We start from the raw sequence: 18,819 nt of genomic DNA, 5'->3' as shown, positions 1-18,819 counted from the left end.
AAGGATACAATTTTTTTGGAGAGGAATAGTTTGGCAAATCTCAAGGAAAAAATTGTTTTATATGAGAATTATTGCTTAAAATCTGAAAATCATTAACAGCATTCATTTGTTCTTGTCATTGAAGAACAGTCTTAAGGGGTTTATGGAAGAATTTGGCATAGGAAGTTTTACTTTGCTGGAGAGGAAGAAAAGCAGAACATTGTGCAAAAATAATTTAGTTGTGTGAAACCTGATATCTTTCATGTGCATTTTCTAGCCTCATTTCTATTTTACGTAATTTTGGGAAAATGCAGTAGCTCAACTGGCTTATGTTTTCTGGGAAAGAAAGCATACAGGGTGGGTCAAAAGTTGGTTTACGTTGTTTGTATGGAAAATCATACAATAATAAATAAATAATAATACAATAATAAAATTCAAGTTTTACGTACTCACAACTATAAACCTACTTTTGCCCCACCCTGTATTTCTAAAAGTCTGGCGATAAGTAAATTGTTGCCGTTCTATATATTGCTTTCTATTAAGTAGAAGCCCAGTTTTTGTTAAGCTTCTGCCCTTCTGTGGGACACAGATACCTTGTTTTGGTGTATCTAGGTATGACTCCTTGCTCTTGTAGGGAGAGTTCCCCCTCCCACATGCACTTAGTTTTTTATTTATTGTGTTAGATTTTCATAATAGCTCCCCCTTTTATTTTTTTGAGAAGAGAAAAGCTGTTTTTAGAATAGCCCTCTGTAATACAGTGCCCTCTCCATCCCCTGTTCTCTGAAAAGCATCGTTTTATTTTCATCATGATGTTTGCATTAATCTCTGTCCCCCTCAGCCATGTGTAAGCCATTCTTCTTTTTTCTTTTTTAATCCTCTCCCGAAGATATTTTTCCATTGATTTTTAGAGAGAGGGAAAGACAGAAATATCGATGTGAGAGAAACACATGAATTGGTTCCCTCCCGCACCGGCCCAAGCCAGGGAGGAGCCTGCAACCGAGGTACATGCTCTTGACTGGAATCAAACCTGGGACTCTTCAGTTCGCAGGCCAATGCTCTGTCCACTGAGCCAAACCCGCCAGGGCTGTAAGCCTTTCTCTGTCTTGGTTCAAGGCTTTGTCCTTGGCATCTAGAACAAAAATAGGCACTTAGTAATATTTGTTGGTTGTATTAATTAGTTAAATGATTCTTTTCTGGTTCTTCCCATTGGTCCTATAATTTTATTTGTGTGGCATTTTTGTAGACATTAACTCCTACCCACTCCAGTTTTCTTTTGTTGCATCAGCTGACTAACCAGTATTTGCTTAGCAGTTGGCTTGGTGCTAGATACATAGCAGTGAATGAAATGGGCTTTATCCCTGCCTTTATGGAGCATCACAGCTCTTTAATACCATGGCTCAGGTTGCTGTTACAGCCTTGTGAATCTTCCCTCCTATCTCCTGTTTCATGGAAGTGGTACATACATGCCATTGCCAGGCCTTGTTTGAGGTGTCCTCATCTTAGCCAGTGGAATGTTTAAAGCATGCCTAAACTTAAGGAACTTCAGGTTTTATCGGATCCTTTTATTTTTCAGTAGTTTCTTTCTATCTTGATCTCCCAGTAAAATATGGTTCTTTAGTTTACATTCGTTTTAGAAACTTCTATTAACCAATGTACAAATATTTTCAAAAATAATAGCTTTGCATTCATATTTTTATGCAGATAATTTCAACAAAGTCCAAAGCTTTCTGCAGCTCTATGGGTATTGAGGTGTGTTTTTTTTTTTCCTTCCTCTGTGGTAGAATCGTACTTGGTGGAAAGTATCAAAGGCTCTGAACTGATCTCAAACATGCCTAATGGTTAAAAAATGTCACTGGCATTCAGTATTTCAAGAGTGTTACTCCGTTTTCCTTGTCTTTGGTGTGGTTTGTAGGTAATGTACACCATGGATTGCTTTACCTTATTCTCAGTGGATTACATATTGTATTCTAGAACAGCAGTCAGGCGTGCTCAGGCGTTTTCTTTTGAATCCTGAGAATGAGCTATGACCAAATGGCAGCTAGCCTAGCTTTTTCTTTGGCCAGAATTACATCCCCATTTTCCATTACCTCATTTATATCCTTTCTTACCCTCATTCTTTTTGTTTTGTTTTGTTTTCCTGCCAGTTTTCTTTTTCTTTTTAATTTATTTATTAATTATTACATGTGTCCTTATCCCCCCATTTCCCCCCCTCAGCCCCCCACTCATGTCCTCACCCCCCTATTGTCTGTATCCATTGGTTAGACTTATAGGCATGCATACAAGTCCTTTGGTTGATCTCTTATTCTTTTTATATATTTAAAATTCCTCTAACATTCTTTAATGGTATACATAATTTCTGAAGTTTATTTTAGATCACTCATTAGCTTATGATATAAAAAGGCTGGAGGTGGGGTTGCATTAATTTCTTTCCCGTGTTCATATTTTTCTTTAAGAGCCTATCTCTTTAAAAAAAATAATAATGCATAGCAACTATACAGTACTGCATCTCAGTCATAAATATAATGTGATTCCCAAGTTCCAGCAGCTTTGCCAGTGGTGCTTCCAACTGTTGATGTTTCAATAATTTGTAATTTTTTTAAGCAAAAAATTGGAGATTAATAAAAATCTTTTTCTTTAAGATATCTTTATTGATTTCATAGCGTAAAGGAGAGGGGGAGAGAGATATAGAAACATCAGTATTGAGAGAGAATCATTGATCGGCTGCCTCCTACACACTCCCTCCTGAGGATTGAGCCCACAACACCGGCATGTGCCCTGACTGGGAATCGAACCATGACCTCCTGGTTCATAGATTGATTCTCAACCACTGAGACACAGCAATCGGGAAATAATAAAAATCTTAATAATTAACATTCAGTATTTAATACTATATGCCTGATGCTGTGTACTTACATAAATTAGTTCTTAACAATTTATAAGGTAAGAGATATTATTCATATTTTACAAGTGGAGAAACTTAGATAAGGGAGGTTAAATTGACTTATAAAGATATGCATTTTAAGTAATTCATTTATAGTTCAAGAAAAACAATATGAAATTATATCAATATTTTGGCAGCTGTATGTAGATTGAAACTTTTAGTTAATCTTTAATCTTCCTTATAATTATCTATAGAACTACAACATAATAACTGTTAACCCCACTGATAAAATTGAAAAGTGAGCTTATTTTTAGATGGCTTTTTTGGAGGTAGAGGGTGGGATTGTGGCATTATAAGTGGAAGCAATGCTTTCTTACTTGGTTATCTTTCATAGACCCTAAAATAAAAGACTAAAACGTGTTAAGGTGTAATAATCTTTAACTTACTATTAAGTATATAAAAATAGTATTATATTACATTTACAAATAATTTAAAACATTTTCATGATTGCAGAAGTTCTTACAGGCTTTTTATATTATTACCAGGAGGAGACCTAAGAACAATAATGCTAGAAGAATTAGCATTCTCATATGATAACTCTCAAGTGAACATTAGACCGAAAATTTGGTCTTTATACTCTACCAGGCTTGAAACCTAAGGATATGTTTATTTATAGATATTAACTAAATTTCAAGGTGGTGTCTAATATTGGCATTATCCAAAATCTCAAGTTTTAAAAGTCGACTTCACAGATGCCAAGTTTCCTAGGCATTGATGGCCTCTCACTGAGAATGGCGGAGTCTAAATCCTTTCTAGGATAAGCTCCATTTCATTTATTAAGAGTAACTGACATAAAGAGTCTTTCGGTAAGCCAGTTCCAAAGTTATAGCTCAGTCTTATTGAAGGTAAGGCAACCACGTTTTTATTCCAGGTAACCTGCGAAGTAGCTAGCTACTAGGCCTTTCCTGCCACATAGGCAACCTGTTCGACTCTCTCATAAGATCTTCGTTAGGCCCTCGCCTGTACATCTCAGTGGTTAGAGCATCAACCGTGGATGGAAGGTTCATGAGTTCGATTTCCCATCAAAGGCATGTTACTGAGTTGCAGGTTCAATCCCCAAGTCATTGTGCTTATTACAGAAGGCAACCAGTCAGTGTTTCTCTGTCTCTGTTCCTCTCCCTTTTTTTCTCTCTAGAGTCAATGAAAAACGTACCCTTGGATGAGAATTTAAAAAAAACAACAACAAAAGATCCCCAAGAGGCTGAAATTCCTACTATGGCTATTCTTGCCTTAATTTTTATTTTTATTTTTTTATGGTTCAGTCTTTTTCCTATCTGCCATAATAGCTGACATAGTTCTATTAGGTTATAATGAAGATCATAGGCCAGTGTAATTTTGTGCCTGAAAACTTGGATATTATTTCTCTTAACACATGTATTGATCACTTACTCTGTGCAAGGCACCATAATAAGTATTACAGAAAGTACATAGATGAGTGGTAACCTGATGATAGCTACAGTCCACTGAGTCCATACTGTGTCAGGCATTATTTTAAATGTTTTGCCACATGTATTACGTCATTTGATTTTCACACTAATCATGTGGTCTAGGCAAGGTACTGTTGTTATCCCCATTTTATAGATAAGAAAACTGAGGCAAGATATATAAATTGCCCAGGGTAGCCCAGCTTGTAGATGGTAGAGTTGGGCAAATGCAAGCAGTTTGGGCTTTAGAACCTACCTTCAGTCCTTACATAACACTGCTTCTTGTTCCCTCCTCTCAAGGAGCTCACTCGCATAAGTTGTCCTTAGCTCTCCGGACGCTCCGGAACAGAGCTGTGTCAGCTCTCTGAAGGAGAGGAGAAGGCCCAGCAGCCAAGGCAGTTTAACATTCAGCCCAGTTTTCTAGTTTGTTGGTTGACTTTCACATCATTCTAGTGTTACTAATATTCCTCTTCTGTGAAAATCCTATAAGACTTGCTTTGATTGAGTTTTGGATGTTCACATGATATGCTACAGTTGTGTCAAAAAATGAAATACCCTAGTAAAGTATTATTTAACTAACATTTGATATAACAATTAGATATCTAATTCCTCCCAGAAATCTTATAGCAGATATTTCAGGGATGGGGGGAGTTCTGGGGATGGTGGGAGGGCCTTGAAAACCATTCTAAGAGGAATAGGTAAAATAAAGAATAATACCCCAAAAAGGTTTTAATGTTCTCTTACCTTCTCTCCAGAACTTTTATTTTGAGATGTGCCAGAGGAAAAACATTGGTCATGTGTTAGTGGACTTAAGTTGTTCAAATAAATGATAGTCTTCAGTTCTGATTGGATTTTCTTTTTGTTTGAGCAGAAGTCTGATGAGATTTCTCTAAAATGTTGCTTAGTAGTTCACAAATGAATTAAGGGAAGGTCAGCTCTAAGCCATGGACATGTTTTTGGAAGGTAGTTGTTTCAGAAGATTGGTGATAAAGTTGTTGCAAAGATGAGTTAAAGACATACACATTATAAAATGGAATTAATGATTTGGACTATCCAAACCCCTGTGGATTCTGCTCTGAAGCAGTTGAATCTCAGAATCTCCGTATTGGGGGAACACCTAAAGTTCTTACAGTTGTTTTAGTCTTACCTGTAAGTATGCAGTAATGTTGCAAAGCTGTCCAAGCTTTCTGATTTGAATAGCAGGATTTTTCCAAATAGTAAGGATCAGTAAGTTAGAGAGGGAAAGTATCCTATATAATAAAAGCCTAATATGCAAATCAACCGAACGGCTGGTTGCTATGATGCCCCTGAGAGGGAGGCAACTGGCGGTGATTGGGGGGTGGGGCCGGCCAGCGGGCAGCACCAGAGGCCAGCCACGGCAGATGCCAGCAGGGGCCCCCCAATCACCCCGCCAGCTGCCCCACAGATTGGCCCTGATCGCCGGCCAGGCATAGGGACCCTACCCATGGATGAAATTTGTGCACTGGGCCTCTAGTTTATAAATAAGCTTAGAGTTATAATTTAGATCTCTGTTAGACCATTGGCTCATTAAATATTCTGCATTTGTATAATATTAGTATCTTACTAATATAACAATATAAAATGCACTTCAGGAGATTTTGTCCAGCAAATCATATGAAGATAATACAAAAAAAAGTATTTGTATATTTCTGTTTCTGTAAATTGACCATTTAAATATTGTCTACATTTATTTTTTTGTTTTAAAAATAATATATTTTAATACTATGGGTCACTTAATTCTTTTGGGAAGTTGGCATAAAATAATATTGTTACAAATTTAGATTTAATTATTTCATGTGAAAGGCACAGATTCCATTTGAAATAGCTTTTATTTAATGCAAAATGTATTTTTTATTGGCAAAACTAGAGTTTTCTCTAATTTCCTGTCTATTTTTAAAAATATATTTTATTGATTTTTCACAGAGAGGAAGGGAGAGGGATAGAGAGTTAGAAACATCGATGAGAGAGAAACACCGATCAGCTGCCTCCTGCACACCCCCCACTAGGGATGTGCCCACAACCAAGATACATGCCCCTGACCAGAATCGAATCTGGGACCCTTGAGTCCGCAGGCCGACGCTGTATCCACTGAGCCAGACTGGTCAGGGCTCCTGTCTATTTTTTATAAATAAAATGTATGACTTGACTGAAATCTTTAAAAATATCTTTTCATTGGAAGTAAGAAAAATCTCATAAAGTTTTTAAATAAATTGTTAAGGATGTCAAACTGTATTCAATTTTGGTTTAAAATAAAGCTGAAGTTTGTTTTACTTTGTGGCAAATATTTACATTGTAAAAAACAAGCTTTGCCCATATTTATCATTGTAATTTTTAAAGTAACTAAGATTATGGAAACTAATCATATTCTGCTGTATATTGAGGGAAAATGAAACCATACTCATAAATTCTCTTTTATAGGTACGGAAAAATTTGTTTAAAAAACTATATCTGTAGAAATGGATTGTGTAAAATACTATATGTATAAAATTTACATTTTCAGGGACTGAAAAATACAGAGTTCTATTTAAGTTGTAGACTGTCTCCCTTTAGTCAATAGGCTTGATCATCATTTGAACTGCTCTCAAGGAGTATGACCCGCCTCGGTATTCGGCCCAAAAGATTCCATCTTGGTACTTGCTTCTGTAGTGGCCTCCTCGATACCACACTCCGTTCAGGTTAGAATGAGCACAGGCGTTGTACCACCAGCCTCCTTTATGAAAGTGCGCACAGTTTCCTTTGAGGGAAAAACAGAGTTATCAGAGTAAGTTTCTTCCAAGTGTGGTGCTCTGCACACCACCCAAAACCTAACTCTCTCTGTGGAACAGTACATTTTCCTTACTGATTTCCATTAGCCTTTATCCTCATAATTTGGTTTCTTCATTTATTCTGTTACTGTTGCTTAAATATGAAGTACATGCAAGGTCACTGGAACTTTCTTATCTTGCCCTTTGCTTGCTTAGGATTTGTTTTGTTGTTGTTGTTGTTAAGTGATTTAATTTTCCAAGTAGCAGGGTAAATAAAATGCAAGTATTGTTTGCATATAAGAGAGAGATTGGAAGGGAAGATAGGAAGTTGCTAAAGAGAGTAAAATTTGGGGGAAATTGAATTCTCAAAAATAATATAAAATAGTATGACTGTCAGTTAAATGGGTTTCTATAAAAAATGCATATGTTATAGTTATTTCACTCATCCTTTTTTCCTCTTTTGCCTATGTGAAAAAAAAAAGGCTGTTTTCCAGGCTATAGATCAATTTTGGGAGGTGATATCTCCCCCCCAAACCTGGGTTAAGGAGGCAAAAAATATATGAAAATTAAATTAAAAATTATCTTATGTGGGTGGCCTAACTGATTTTGAGAAGAATATTAATTTCCCCCCTGAATAAAGCTCATTTTTGTTCCTTTTTTACATGTCGCAATTGTTTGCTGTTCTCCTTTGCTAAGAAATGCCTTTCCCCATATACCCAAGTGGCTTCTTCCTTCATTCCCTACAGTTCATTATTCAGAAATAACTTCTCACAATAACCTTCCTTGGCCACCTCACAGAAAAGAGCACCTACCCCATCCCCTGCTTCCCATTACTTTCTTTTCCCTTTCTGAGTTTCATTTTTCTTAGAGGACTTGTCACCATCTGACAAGTCATTTGTCTCCCTCGTAAGCTCCAAAGGGCAGGAACTTTATTCACTGCTGTATCCTCAGCACCAGCCTGGCACATGGGAGGTATCCAGTTAGTGTCTGTTACGAATTTTAGGCAGTTGACAATTTTATTTCAAGATGAATGCCTTTTTGTTTTGTTTTCCATTTCCCATCCCTCCAACTTAGACCAACAGAACCTTCTTCACAGAGGTCTTGCATTGAGATTTCTTTATAGCAGTGCTATTCAACCGGTTGCTGCAAGAATTTTTAAAAATGCAGTACCTGATTCTTTAGTCAGGGGCACTGATCTCTTTTCCCTTAGATTGTCAAATAACAAAATGACAGCAGCCAATACAACAATAGCTGTTCGGTGTGAATAAATCAAAATTATCCCTATTTTTTGCCTGATCAGCAAAATGTATGTTTTTTGGTGTGCCATAGAATTTTAATAATTCATTTATGTGTGCCATGAGATGATAAAGGTTGAAAATCGCTGCCTTATAGAAGAAATTGTAAAGCTGTTCCTTTCCAGATTATATTCCTTTTGACTAAGTCCAAAATGACCTTTCTAGAAAGATTTTTAGTGGTGTACACTTTACTAACAGGTTCTATTTCATGCACAGAAAGTGGTGATTCTACAAAGAATGCACATCAGCTTTTTTCCTACCCACCTGCATACATATCTTTATCTCTGTCCAGTGTGGTGAATTGTTTACCATTGTGCCACATCATAGAGTCCCCTGCATTTCCCTGGTAAGTCCCCAGGCGCAGTCTATAGAATTCACTTTCAGGCTCCAGGCGAAAGCTGCTATATTCTGCATAGACTTTTTTATCACTCCAGTCTTCTAATTCAATCAGCAACTTGTAGTTATCTTGGTTGCTAAGCATGTAAATATTTTCCAATCCAAGCCAATATTCTCCGTCAATGTTTCCAAACCCTTTCTGTTCATTAAGAAAGAGCATGAGTACATAAATAACTGTAGTGATAGTACATGTTTTAATAGATACGTTTTAAACGTTTGAGCATAATGATATTGGCCATTTAAGTGGTAATGTGAAATTCCATTTTAGTAGGTCACCCAATGTTTATGAGCCCCCACATAGTCACTTAGTTTTGTTTTGCTTTCTCTTAATTTGTCAGTAGTATTTATTTGCACAGCTAGTTTCAAACCCTACAAATTAGACGAAGGCAAAAGAGAATAAAAATGACTCACAGCTGCTAGAAACATTAACTAATAAACTACCCAGATCCTTGAAAAGCGTTCCTGATAGCTCTCATTATACAAAGAGCTAATTTTTTCCTAAAAGTATATACTGTCCCCACCATAGTCAAACAAAAGAATATCTAACATTATGATCATTCTATAAAAGTGATAGTATCTCTTAGAACAAATAATCTTCTTTAGCTCTATTATAAGTAAGTATAAGAAGATAAAATAGCAACCTCCAAAGTTTCCCCTTTGAAAAATTGTAGATTAATGTTTGAAAAAAATAACTGTCCCTTCTCCTAAAATGGAATTAGAAGTCTTTGCAAAGAACCACTTACATATATGTATGAGTCATCCAGATAGAAAGGGGTCATTTTAAAATGCATCTTCAGTTTCCTTTTTATGTTTTAATTTTTACTTTGAAACTAGAGATGAGAATCATCTTTTTTGACAAATGTCACTAACGAAAAACATGGATAGTTATTTTTTTACCTGTGTGTCTAATTTATGGAATGGCTACTGTCCTCTTGTCTGATTCACTGACTTACCTTATAATTGTCCCAGTTCCTGAAGAAGTTGACAGAGCCATCCGTCCTCTTCTGAATAACAGTCCAACCCCCAGGGTCCAAACTGTTCTCACACCATAACTGCAGTGGTCCATTGCTGTTTTCGGGTTTAATCATATAAATTCCACTGACTGAGTAGCCAGCCTCTTTTGCTTGCTGGCAATCTTTGAATGGTCCTGTAATTGAAATATTATTGATTGGCTGGAAACTTAATAAGAAAACAGCCATATTAAAGTAGTTTTTAATCAGGAGCCTTACCTTTGTATCTTTCTTTACAAAAACCACTTTTTGTCTATTGTGTACACAATGTTATAAAAGTTAAAAACTAAGTAAAAGGATTAGCACAAGCCCCACTCTCCAGAACATTAACTTGTGTCATTTTCCACTATTCTTGCAAGGCTTTGTACATATACACACGTTTTTATACTGTTATCATCATAACACATATAGAAAGTTGGATTCTGTCTTTTTATTTTAACAAGCATTTCCATAGACTGCATTTAGGTACTTATGATGCTGACATATTATTTATTCCGCTGACATTGGACATTGAGGTTTTATCTGTTTTTTGCTGTTAGAAATAACATTTCACAAAGTGTTTTCTTAGGTTTCATTTTTTCATGTTTTCTTATAAAAGTGTTGTGGGATTGATCTACTGGATTAGGAGAGTGTGAAACTTTTACAGTTCTCCATAGTGCCCAGTTTACTGTTTTTAAAATTTGATTTCAATGGAATACACTAGTTCATTGAAATACTAAAAAACAGCATGCCATGATGAGTTTTAGAATTGTTGAATGTTCCATTAGCCTTTTGGAAACTCACACTGTACATTCACATCTTAAATACTGAAAAGCCCTGAAATAAACCATAGTTTCCCAAACTTATAAAATCTTCTAACTTTTCCCCCTATGCAGCAAATAGTCCGTGAGAATACATTTCAGGAATGTTGGCAGTGTGCCTTTCTAAAGAGTTGTATCGATTTTATGAGTAATAGTAATTTTTAAATTTAATCTACACAATGACCCTGTGATAGTTTACAGATGTTCTATAGATGAGACAGTTTCCTATAGACTAAGGTCCCGTATCAAATAAGGTAGTAAACCCTGGACTTAAAACTGTTTCTTTCTAATCCCAGAGCCCATGCTCTGACCTGTTGTTATATTTCAGAGTTTTATGGAATCTCTCATTTTTTAACTCACTAATAAGTCCTTCATGTCTTTTCAAATGACAAAGCATTTTGGAAAATCATTTGTAGAATGTCTGACTCATGAACTTGTGATACCCACATTTTTGGATCTAACCACTGAGACAAACTACCAGGGCTATTAGAGCCTTTTGATGCAACACTTAAAGTAGTCATTATCAGTAACTGTTAGTTCTCTCCTTTTCTCCTTTCTAACCTTGACACATAGTAATAGCTTATTTAATAATATAAGTATTTAATAATTTAATAAATATATGCTTATTTAATTTATAGGTTTAATGTGGCTGTTCAAAGATGAACACACAGTCATTTCTGCTGTAGCAGTAGAAATTTCTGTTGTAGCAAAATATTGTATTTCTGAAAAATCCATGTTCTGCAAAATCATGCACTGAAAATAACAGCCAGTGTTAGCTGTTAGCATACTTTGTCATCAGTTGCAGTTAACTTATGGCATAAAACTGATGAAATGCTTGGGAAAATCCCATATGAACCAAAATGACCCCTTTGTTTTACTGATATTATTCTCCCTCTTTTTTATTTTTTTAAAAAATGTATTTATTGATTGATTTCAGAGAGGAAGGGAGAATGAGAGAGAAAGAGAGAAACATCAATGATGGGAGAGAATCATTGATCGGCTGCCTCCTGCACGCCCCCCCACTGGGGACCAAGGCCGCAACTCAGGCACGTGCCCTTGGCCAGAATTGAACCTGGGACCCTTCATTCTGCAGGCTGACACTCTATCCACTGAGCCAACCTGGCCAGGGCTAGTCTCCCTTTTGCTAGTCACACATGAGCTGCTTCACATTACAGAAACATGCATTGTAGTCAAGTCAGAGAAAGGTAGAGAAGTTGTATTTCAGATAGGATGAAATTTAGATAATTTAAATTTCATATGTGGGAATGAAATGGAAGGAAAAGTGAAGTATGATTTCCAAGTCCATTCTTAGATTATTTTGTGTAATACATGGTAACATATTCATTTATATATTCATGGAAGTTCCCATGGGCAAGAACTGTATCTTTTGGTTGTGTATCAGCAGTTTAAACCCACTTAGGCACTCAAATATTTGTTGAATTAAATGAAAAAATGCCACAGTGGTTTCCTCAGTTCTGCATTAATTTTTCCAGAAATGTCTTTGCTGCTTCTGCTATAGGCTAGAAACTGTTTTGGCTCAAACAGTAAAGAAATAGCCATAGAGGGCACATCCCCAGTAGGAGGTGTGCAGAAGGCAGCTGATCAATGTTTCTCTCTCATCAATGTTCCTAACTCTCTAACCCTCTCACTTCCTCTCTGTAAAAAATCAATAAAGTATAGTTTTTTTTATAAAAAGAAAGAAACAGTCAGAGTGTAGTGGGAAAGTGGGGAAGTGGCAAGTAAAAAGAGAATTCGCTACAGCGTAGCAAGTGCTTTGATTGAGTTATACATCCAGGTTGTGCACAGTTATGCACATGGGAGCACTAACTAAGAAATAGCTAACCCAGATTTTTAGGGAAGAGATCAGAGTCTTCCTATATCAGAGCTGAGTTTCAAAGATGGATTAGTAGTTAGGCTGGCGGAGGTAGGGAGTCTGATCAAGGCCACACATGAGTCATGTGCTGAGGCGGAGAGGGGAGGGCTCCATGTCACAGAGGAGTTCCGGGTTTGGCGTGCCTCTAGTGGGAGTGACTGAGGGTGCCACTGAGAGCCCGTGAGGTGGACACTGGAGCTGAAACGGGTTCTTTCAGTTTAGAAGTAGTCAGCATGGTTATTTCCAAAGTTAGCCAGGGTTTCTAGGTTGTCACTCAGAGTGGTCAGAGTTTCTTGTCTTAAAACCTGTTAGTGGTGTGATTACTGTCTGCATGAAGTGTTTTTGTTGCAATACACATACCTTTCTCATTTCCGAAATTTGCTTGGTTTCCTTTGTATTGTTTAGTTCATGAATATCATCTTTGTAAATATTTACTCTGCATGCATTGGAGTATAGGTTGTAAATTATTCTTATAATACATATTTTACTACTTTCTCTGTACTGTAAAAAACAGAACAGAGTGGGAATTCTTAAATGACTAGTAGAAGGACCAGTTTTCTTTTTGAGAGATCAAGTATAACTTGTTCATTTGAATATTATCAGAAATTAGCCGAAACCGGTTTGGCTCAGTGGATAGAGCGTCGGCCTGCGGACTGAAGGGTCCTAGGTTCGATTCTGGTCAAGGGCATGTACCTGGGTTGCGGGCACCTCCCCAGTGGGAGATGTGCAGGAGGCAGCTGATCGATGTTTCTCTCTCATCGATGTTTCTAACTCTCTATCTCTCTCCCTTCCTCTCTGTAAAAAAATTAATAAAATACATTTTAAAAAAAAAGAAATTAATTGACATGATTTAGGAATTTGTTCATAGTGGTTCAATGGGTATAGAAGTACCTTTGTTTTAAAATAGGAATTTTATTAACCCATTTCTTGTATTGAATAAAATTGTGATATTCTTCATCTCCCATGACACACAACTTGATTCTTCTCTAGGCAAGAAACTGGAATTCTGTACATGGAATTTGAAGGACCAGTCTCCTCCTCCTCAGTTTTTTTGATGATTAAAGTTTGTACAGGGCTAACAGGGTTCCCTCAGCCCAGCCTGTGCCCTCTCACAGTTCGGGAGCCCTCAGGGGATGTCCAACTGACAGCTTAGGTGTGCTCCCCGGGGATAGCAGGCCTAAGCCAGCAGTCAGACATCCTTAGTGCTGCTGCAGAAGCGGGAGAGGCTCCTGCCACCGCCGCTGTGTTCACCAGCCATGAGCCCGGTTTCTGGCTGAGTGGCGCTCCCCCTGTGGGAGTGCACTGATCACGAGGGGGCAGCTTTTGTGTTGAGCATCTGCCCCCTGGTGGTCAGTGCATGTCATAGTGACTGGTTGTTCCACTGTTCAGTCGATTTGCAAATTAGCCTTTTATTATGTAGGATGGGTCCTTTGCTTATTTACCAGACTTCTTTAGTTTTTTTGTTTTAACTGTTAATATAAGTATTCCACTAAAACCAATTGCATCTTTAAAATTTATGAATAAGAAACATTTTAAATCATTGAAAATTAGTTTATTATGTACTTAACAGCATATTTTTAGTTTCTAATTATTTTTTTCAAGTTTAACTTTCTTAAGCTCACCTTTTATATCCTTTTACATGTCATGGCAAAGCACATACGGAGAAGTGCACACACAAAAGTTAATAATCAGTGATGGTCAGACCACACACAAATCATTTTTTTCGCATATTCACTTCATTTAATCATCACAACAATATCTTTTACAAAAGAGGCAGCCAGTTCTTAGAAAAGCCTTGCCCGAATCCAGGGTTCTTGACTTTTAGGTCTATGCTCTAACACACTGTTGAGAAACTCCCAACTCCCTTTACCTATAAGGAATAAACTTATTTTTTATAATGCTACCATTTGTGAAAAAGTGATGTTTTCTTCTATAAAAGACTGACCTAAAGTGCAGCCACTGAATATCATTAACAGCTAAGAGTTTTATTGATGGCAATTTGCCAGTGTATAGTCATTCCCAAACATTTTGTTTTTAAGGTAGAGGGAAGGTTATGTTCCTGGAGACAATTTATGTTGAACTAAAAAAATTATGCCATTACTTGCTGTAAGTTCATAAGTTTGTCAATTTTTAAAGACCAATTTAAAAGAAAATATAAAACTGTCATTCAAACACCTTTTTAAAAAAATAATGGTAAGCTATAGATAACATGACATTTACCAACTTAGCCACTCGTAAGCGTGCAGTTCAGTGGCATTAGTACATTCTCATTATTGTGCAAGCAATCTCCAGACTCTCTTCAGCTTGCAAACTGAAATTCTACACCCCATTCTACAGCTCCCCATTCCCTCCCTCACCCAGCCCCTGGCAACCACCATTCTTCCTTTTGTCCTTATGAATTTGACTTTTCTAAATACCTCAAAAAAATAAAATTACAAAAATAAAATTTGACTTTTTGTGACTGGCAAAGACACATTTTAAATAATACATAAAATGATGTATTTAGACTTTAGAATGATAATGTACAACCTACATGTAGACACCAGTAATCTGAGCTTCTTGGTGTTCGAAGCATATGTCAGTACAGCAATAGCCCCTCATCTTTGCATTCTTTGTGCAAGTACCCAAACAGCTTAGACATATTTTCCAGACTGGCATAGGATATTATGAGAGTTTAGCACATTATTAAGAAAAGAAAATAACTAGTTTCTTGTAGTAAGTTATAGTTGATAAGAATCACAGAATATTAGAACTAGAAAGGGTGTTAGAATCAACCAGTCCAACCAATGCTCATTATACCAATGAGTAAACAGAGACAGGCAAAGTGACTTACCCAAGGTCAATAACAAAGAAAACACATTTTCTTAATCCTGTGCACTTTTCTTATATATTCATTAGTGTACTATTGAACATTCTTATAGTGTAATTAATAGGTCCTTGGATTTCAGAGACCGACATTTATAGAATAAAATAACTAAAAATGTTTGCTTATAACAACAAATAATAGAAAAAAGTTATGCCTGTTCTTAATTTTTACATTAAGTATTGGTTTAGTAGGGATATATATCACTGTTTCATTAAAGCAAAAGTCTGTTTAATGGGACTTTTGATATGCTGAATCCCTAGCATGGAATTTAATTCTGTAATACTAGATTTTTCTTGCACTACAGCTCACTGTATAATAAAACCTAGAACTGATATCTCATTTCAGATAAGCATGTTTAGTGTGTCAGCATATGAATATGTGAGTATTCATTTCTTCTAGAATTGGTGATGCCATCCACTTAACATTTAGCACCCACAGAAAATGCTCCATGACAGTTGTCTCCATGTGTACATAACTATGCACCCACCAGTTTATTAAAATCCACACACTTCAATTATGTTTATTCATAAATCATATGTACAGCTGATTTTGTGTACATTAAGAGCTTACAAAAATATATACATTTTTAAAAGAATATATAAGAATATATAAAATAAATATTTTTCTTTCTATATTCAGTGGATCATTTTTTACATATTGTTCCTTTGGAAAACAAAGGTGGTGGAGATAGTAATAATGATCAGCACTTACACAGTTTAATGGTACTCTAGCCTATTGTTACTGAATGAATCCAGTATATAGAATTGCATAAAGTATTTTCTTGAAGGTTTTTGAAATGACACAACTTCAAGAAGCTGTATAAGAATGTAATATCAAGTCAGTCAGCATCTATTTAGCATCTGCAAATGAGACATAATACCCATTGATCGGGAAGGAGCTTATAGTAGGAAGGCATCTTTTTAGATGTGTATAGGTCCTGTGTGTACATGTGAAGATAACTGATAATGCAAGAGCTAATGGGAAATGTGTTACAAAGAGAAGAGACATTCATGGAGGGAGGCAATTACTTCAAGCCTATGGGAGTCAACAGGGGCTTCAAGGAGGAGTAGCTACTTTTATTATTTTATTTTCCCTTTTTTAGTCTGGGCCTTATGATTTGAATAGTATGAAGACAGTGACTTGATCCATTTTATTGAAGCGGGCGGTTTTTGTAAAGGAAATCAACAGAAGGAAAGCTAAAGAAGTAGGATGGATCTTTTGAGGATATTAGTCTTACCCGACTAAACAAATTGGACTTTTTCAGTTTGCAATCGGGGAACATATAAGCAAAAGTGTGATGTGATCAAAGTGGTGGTTAAAAAAGACAAATTTTTTGGCAATGTAGAATATATTTTCATGGAAAGATAAAATGGAGTTATGGAGGCCAGTTGACAGGCTATTATAACATCTGAGTTCCAGGCACTGTTGTTATGTCCATTTTAAAGATGAAGAAACGGAGGCATGGAGCAATTCTCTGACTCCCCAACTCGCCCAAGGCCACACAGTTAGTAATTGAGGAAGTTCCTATCCTCTAGACTCCCATCAGTAGTTTGGATCAAAACTGGAGTTCTGACTCTGAATACAAATGAGTTAGCAATGAGCTTACTAAACTGAAACAAAGATGAATGGTTTATTTTTGCACCTAGATCAGTGACTGATACTGAATGAAGGAAAGAATGAAATTAAGGAAGAGAAGTAGAGATCTTAGGATGAATTCTAGGTTTGGAGTTTGGGGGGTTTTTTGTAGTGAAAACTTATACTTATTTATAGTCTTAGAGCTGAGAGATCTATTTTTCAATTCTTAATAGAAAATAAAAATAGAAATTTAATATTATGTATAATTACTTCACCAAAATGAGTATTGTTTCCTCAACTATAAAACATATTAACCCCTTACTTCCATTTTTAACAGTAAGTGGTAACTCACCTTCATTGATGAAAGTTACTGGTGGTATCTTGAAAGGGCTTTTGGTGGGAGAAGTCGGCACATCAGGTGGCGGCATTAAATCTCTGGGATCACCTGGATCCCTCTGTATCTCATTACCTGCCAGTAGCCCAGGAGTGTACTGATGACTGCTAGGAATGTGTCGCGGCACTACCTGGACAAGAGGAGGAGACACATGGGGTTCTTGTCGGGAAAAGATCCGCAAGCACTGTTCTTCCAACAAAGTGATCATCACAGACTGATTATTGACAAGGTCAGTCAAGGAAGCATATTTCACTTCTAGCTCCCTGTACCTTGTTGCCATCCTCAACATTTCTGTAGTGACGTTGAGGATTTTATTTTCCAACTGGGAAAGTTCAAGTGAGTTATCCCTCTTCCGAATAATCTCGTGTAGTAGCTGCATGTAGAGTTGGGTAACTCGCGAATTCATGTTCCGGCTCTCTTTTCTCAGCAGCTTGACCTCGTTCACAATGTTTCCATCCACATCCACCACCAGCTGCAGGACGTCTATCTCCCGCTTCTGCTTGGACAGCACGTCCTTCAGGTTCTCCAGGTCCATCCTGGTGATCATGTCTTTAATGGTGCCTGCATCTTGCCCTTTGGTATTGACACAAATCGGCCCCGTTATTTTCTGTTCAGGTACCAGGAACGTGTACGCACATTTCTTTACCTCCTCTTTACTGTCTGTGGCACGAGGATATCTCCTCTGGGTTATTTTTTTTATTTTGAACTCTCCTCTACAGTGTTCGGTGCCCGTTAGTAGGAAGAGGAGCACAATTAGGGTCCAGATAAAAGCCTTCATTTTGAAATGAGCTTGTGTAACGCCTTCTAAAAAACAAGCCAATGAAGGGAAGAAGTAAAAGAAATAAATAGTAATCTACTTTTAAAGTCAATGATGTAAAAAAGAATTTCTAATAATAAATTGGACCAGAATTAAAGGTATTAATTTCTTAAGTTCAGTATTATAGTACCTTCGCATATGTTTAAAAATTAGGTTTCAGAGACTACCTTTCCAAGTGCCACCTTCCTGCTTTTTCTTCCCAGCTCAGTGATTGCCCACTCTGGGCAGAGGCACCTAATCAGAGACTTTTCTGACTTTTAAAAAGCTCACTTACTACCTGAAAACTTAAAATGGCACACAATATTTGTAAGGCATTAATTAAAACATTGTTCCCTAACTAGTGTTAAAGTTACTAGGTGACTGACTACTAGTTGATGTTTTATATTTTTATACTGTGCAGTTTCAATTAAATTAGCCCTCGGGTTAAATAACTTTATAAACTATCAAATTCAATAAACATTTTTAGGTAAATCTAAAATGGGAAAGTTTTAGCATCGTTTTGTTGTTGTCGTCATTGTTGTTGCTGTTGTTGTTTTATAGGATGTCCTTTTGGGATTGGGGACAAGTTTAAGAATGATAGCATGCGTATAGTCATTATTGTGGGTATCGTGTTTCTCAACCATAATATTATATATGCTCTAAGCTTATATATATTTCAGCAGGTTCATTCTCCTAACAGGTCCT

The 18,819-nt window shown here is 36.6% G+C and overlaps 2 protein-coding genes across 2 annotated transcripts in view; one reads left to right on the top strand and one right to left on the bottom strand.

Moving 5' to 3' along the window:
• RALGPS2 (Ral GEF with PH domain and SH3 binding motif 2) overlaps nt 1–18,819 on the top strand; it is a 78,023-nt gene that overhangs the window by 30,638 nt on the left and 28,566 nt on the right. The window lies entirely within an intron of this gene.
• The window catches only part of ANGPTL1 (angiopoietin like 1), a 16,490-nt gene continuing 4,270 nt past the window's right edge, over nt 6,600–18,819 (bottom strand). Inside the window, exons 2-5 of the mRNA XM_006754513.2 lie at nt 17,277–18,122; nt 9,754–9,947; nt 8,669–8,939; nt 6,600–7,099 (exon numbers count right to left, since the gene is read on the bottom strand). Of these exons, the coding sequence (XP_006754576.1) occupies nt 6,912–7,099; nt 8,669–8,939; nt 9,754–9,947; nt 17,277–18,096 (1,473 nt within the window). The 5' untranslated portion in view covers nt 18,097–18,122 and the 3' untranslated portion in view covers nt 6,600–6,911. The remainder of the gene's footprint in view (nt 7,100–8,668; nt 8,940–9,753; nt 9,948–17,276; nt 18,123–18,819) is intronic.

This window comes from Myotis davidii, unplaced genomic scaffold (genome assembly GCF_000327345.1).
Source record: "Myotis davidii unplaced genomic scaffold, ASM32734v1 scaffold591, whole genome shotgun sequence".
In the NCBI taxonomy this organism is placed as follows: Eukaryota; Metazoa; Chordata; class Mammalia; order Chiroptera; family Vespertilionidae; genus Myotis; species Myotis davidii.
The sequence above is the reverse complement of the archived record's forward strand: the minus strand, read 5'-3'. Positions and strand labels throughout refer to the sequence as shown.